This window comes from Triticum dicoccoides, chromosome 7A, assembly GCF_002162155.2.
Source record: "Triticum dicoccoides isolate Atlit2015 ecotype Zavitan chromosome 7A, WEW_v2.0, whole genome shotgun sequence".
NCBI lineage: Eukaryota > Viridiplantae > Streptophyta > Magnoliopsida > Poales > Poaceae > Triticum > Triticum dicoccoides.
The window spans coordinates 22141436-22145337 of record NC_041392.1 but is presented as its reverse complement, the minus strand read 5'-3'; the positions used below and the strand labels follow the sequence as shown (position 1 = coordinate 22145337).

General features: G+C 49.1%; 1 protein-coding gene across 1 annotated transcript; it reads left to right on the top strand.

The window, feature by feature from the left end:
* Window positions 1-807: 807 nt before the first annotated feature.
* LOC119331142 (probable glutathione S-transferase GSTU6) lies at window positions 808-1882 on the top strand. The gene is made up of 2 exons (XM_037604313.1): window positions 808-1201; window positions 1302-1882. The coding sequence occupies exons 1-2, from the start codon at window positions 866-868 to the stop codon at window positions 1650-1652; spliced, it is 687 nt and encodes a 228-aa protein (XP_037460210.1). The 5' UTR covers window positions 808-865; the 3' UTR covers window positions 1653-1882.
* Window positions 1883-3902: the final 2020 nt, after the last annotated feature.

Sequence of the window (3902 nt, the reverse complement as noted above, 5' to 3'; positions counted from 1 at the left end):
CTATTGCCGTCAGAACGGGTCGCCGATGCGCCACGCTGACATGCTCTCCTACTGGAGCTGGCTTGACCTTCTTGATGACAGCAGAGAAGTCTTCATGCACGTGCCCTAAGGACCAACACCCTAGAACCGCAGTTGTCGCCATTGAACCCTTGCATAGATCTGAAGCACCTGACACCAAATCCCATCACATGACGAGAAACTCTAACCTCGCCGTCTCAAGGAGATGGCAGGGAGAGGGGGAGGGCGAATCTATGGCTCACCGATGAAGTTTGGATCGGAGGAAAAAGTTTGCCGTTGCTGCGTAGTGTTAGAGAGGAGGAAACGAGAGGAGTCCCGCTACTTCACAGGGGGTCTCTCTCCTAGCATGTTGGATTGTGTATTCACGCAAATCGGAACCAAGCCTCCGCATTAAATCCTGGCGGGTAACGTCAGCGTCGACGCGGTTCATACGATCAGCCTGACCGCAAATGTTGTACTGTACTACTAGTATATCCAGTGCGGAGTCAACTTTGGCATGCTGTATGTGGCGTGGCTAGCTTTGAATCATAGAGGCCGAGATCTGTTTGGGTCAGCAGAAATATTTTTCTGAATGTTAAATATAGCTAGTGCGATGGACATATGTGCGCTCTTGATTACTTGTCCAAGTCGGTAAAGCAGACAGTTCAAATGTACTCCCACGGTAAACGCTTTTATTATTTAATGATCTAAACGCTTTTATATTTTTTTACGGAGAAGAGTCTCTGCTATGCTCGTGTATATATACCTCCTACAACTGAGGCACCAAAACACAAGCCAGCTACGTGCAAAGCTGACACCGCCTTGAGTAGTTGATAAACAACACAGCAGCAGCAACACTGCAGCAGCAATGGCGGCCGGAGCAGGAGGAGACGACCTGAAGCTGCTGGGCATGTGGGCGAGCCCGGCCGTGCTGCGAGTGCGCCTCGCTCTCAGCATAAAGGGCATCAGCTACGAGTACCAAGAGGAGGACTTCGCCAACAAGAGCGAGCTGCTCCTCCGGTCGAACCCGGTCCACAAAATGGTGCCGGTGCTGATCCACGCCGGCAAGCCCGTCTGCGAGTCGACGATCATCATACAGTACCTCGACGAGGCTTTCGCCGGCGACGGCCGCCCCGCCCTCCTCCCGGCCGGCCCCTACGAGCGCGCCGTCGCAAGCTTCTGGGCCGCCTTCGTCGACGACACGGTATCATATTCATCCTCCATTTCATTTGGTCCGTCGTGTTTACCTTGTGGCATTGAGCTCTTGTAGACAATTGTCTCACTTCCCTTCTGTGCAAGCGCAGCTGCTGAAGGCCATGTACCAGGCGTCATGGAGCAAGACGGAGGAGGAGAAAGCGGAGGGGAAGAAAAAGGTGGCCGCCGCCCTGAAGACCCTGGACGGAGCCCTGCGGGAAGTCGCCGGAGGGAAGCCCTTCTTTGGAGGCGACGCCCCCGGGTACGTGGACACGGTGCTCGGCGGCCTCCTCGCATGGGCGCGCTCCATGGACGTGATCAATGGCGTCAAGACCATCGACCCCGTGGAGATGCCACTCCTGGCCGCGTGGGTGGACCGCTTCGGCGCGCTGGGCGCGGTGGAGGCGGTCATGCCGGATGTCAACAGGCTGGTGGAGTTCTCCTTGTCCTTGACAACGTAGGCTCATATGCTGGGGACGAGGCCGCCTGCCACAGCAAAGCTATTGTTTCAAAAGATTGCCGCTATGTTTATTTTGGCTTTTCTCGTTGGAATTGTGTTCTCTCTTTCATGTTCCCCACGTAGCGTTCACCATTTAGTGTTGTTGTTGTTGAGTGAGCCATAAAGCTTTATTAATCATGGAAAATAATATATGTCTATCTATCTTCAGGCAAACAAGCCACCGTTCGTCTATTTTTCCGACAGTGGGCGAATTTTATTGACTCGTAATGTCGCTACAAGAAAATACAAGCACTATAAGCACACGCTCGGCCTTCGCACGACTGGAATGCACACAACTCATCATCGCGCGCACACACACAAATATACAAAATTGAAACCTCTGAAAGTCATGTCGAAGTGAACTCAAGCATACAACAACAACCATGAACATCTACCATCACCGGTTGCAACACTCGGAATGTGGGATAAGCATTTCAAAGATGATGCCTCCAATAAGGGAACGACACACAAGCGTTGTCATCGCTAGATCCACCCATGGAGGTTAGATCTTGGCTTTTCTCCCCGATTAAAGGATTATAATTGTTGAGATGGAAAGATCTATACGTTACACAAAATTGTATCATGTACAAATTTTACGGACACATACAGATAAAACCATATTGACGTAGCAATAAAAGTGCTACAACATGTATGGATGTCCTCGCAAAATATGTATATACGATATGTCCTATGTGTTAGTATCTGATAACAAAACAATCGAGCGTTGGATGATAGATAGACTAGGGTTTCCGAGTGGCTAGTGATTTCGACGATTCGGCGACGATGGCTATTGATGTTTAGCTGTTGTCCAACCCGCTTTGGAGCTTGTCTCACAAGGCAACCTTGACATGCTCCTTTATGGGAGACCTCTAGATCAGGGAAGATTTCTGGAAACGAGCAGCGTGCCCGGCAATGCTCTTGCAAGAAGGCCAAGAAAGATGTTGGCGGAAGACATCCTTGACTTGGAGTTCGCTACGTCCACTCCGACGTCTTCCACCATGCCCCCGCCCTATGGCGTTCCGGCTTCGCAACGGCTCGATATCCTGCATGGCTTCACAAAGGACCAGGATGCCCCCCCCCCCTCCCCGCACATGACGTACGATACGAGTCACCACAACTCCAACCCACAAATAACATCGAGAAGCTCTGGCGCCGGACATGACTACCAACTGTTCGAGGATATTACTCAACCAAATCCGTAGTTTTTTTGCCCTATATGCATTAACAGAACAATTTTAGGATGGTAACTTCGTTGTGATGCATGTTTAGGACTCATTCACAATGGATATGGTAAATGACAGTCAAGATCCTCCAAATTATGAGATGAGTGTTCAAAATTCGTCTTTGTTGGATGTTAGGCAATCATTGGGCACTAAAAAAGAAGGTAAAGGCAGGAGGAAATGCATACTCAACCCATGAAGATGTTTTATTGTATAAAGCTTGGTTGGCCACGAGCATGAATCCTATATGTGGAACCAAACAAAAGGGCTTGAAATATTGGGGGGAAATAATTCATGGATGGTACCATGAGCACAAGCACTACGTGGATCCACATGCAATCCGTACCATCTGTGGTGAGGGTTCTCTCCAATATATGTGGCCTGCCATCCAATAGACTATGAACAAGTTCTGCGGTTTCTATGCGCAAGTGGTGAATATGCAGCAAAGTGGTATTGGAGTTACTAGCCATGTAAGTTGTGTTTGCTTTACATTGGTCATGATCCTTCTTGCTTGCTTAGCTACTTGCATTATGTTGACATGTGAGTTTTGCTTGCTAGATGGGACTGACCACCACTTCATACCGTCAAATTGAGAAGAAGCCATTCACTATGGGAAAACGAAGTGGTCAATACACTTTGAAGATCTTAGTAACCCCGTCAAGAAGAAGAAGAATGGTGTCACAAGGTCTGAGAAATTATGTTGGATTGAATGAGGATGATGAGACAGGTGGAGGGGCGGGCGGACATGGGCTCGAGCTAATGAAAAATAGACACTGGAGGGGGAAGAAGTGGGAGAAGGATAGGGCCATGCGTGATGGCACGACAAGAAAAATGTCTGCCACATGGATGAACATCTTTTGCAACGAGGGGGGTGTGTGTTATCAAAACATAGGAGGAGGAAGAGAGGACAAGCTCTTCTTAAATGTGCAAAGGGCGAGGATTGAGTTCAACTAGGAGACGATGATTATTGAGAGGAAAATGGTAGACATGGA

What these genes read in the sequence shown, in the direction of transcription:
- LOC119331142 (XM_037604313.1), top strand. Translation starts at nt 866, where the DNA reads ATGGCGGCCGGAGCAGGAGGAGACGACCTGAAGCTGCTGGGCATGTGG. An exon ending in CCGCCTTCGTCGACGACACG is followed by an intron (nt 1,202 to 1,301) that starts GTATCATATTCA and finishes GTGCAAGCGCAG; the next exon opens with CTGCTGAAGGCCATGTACCA.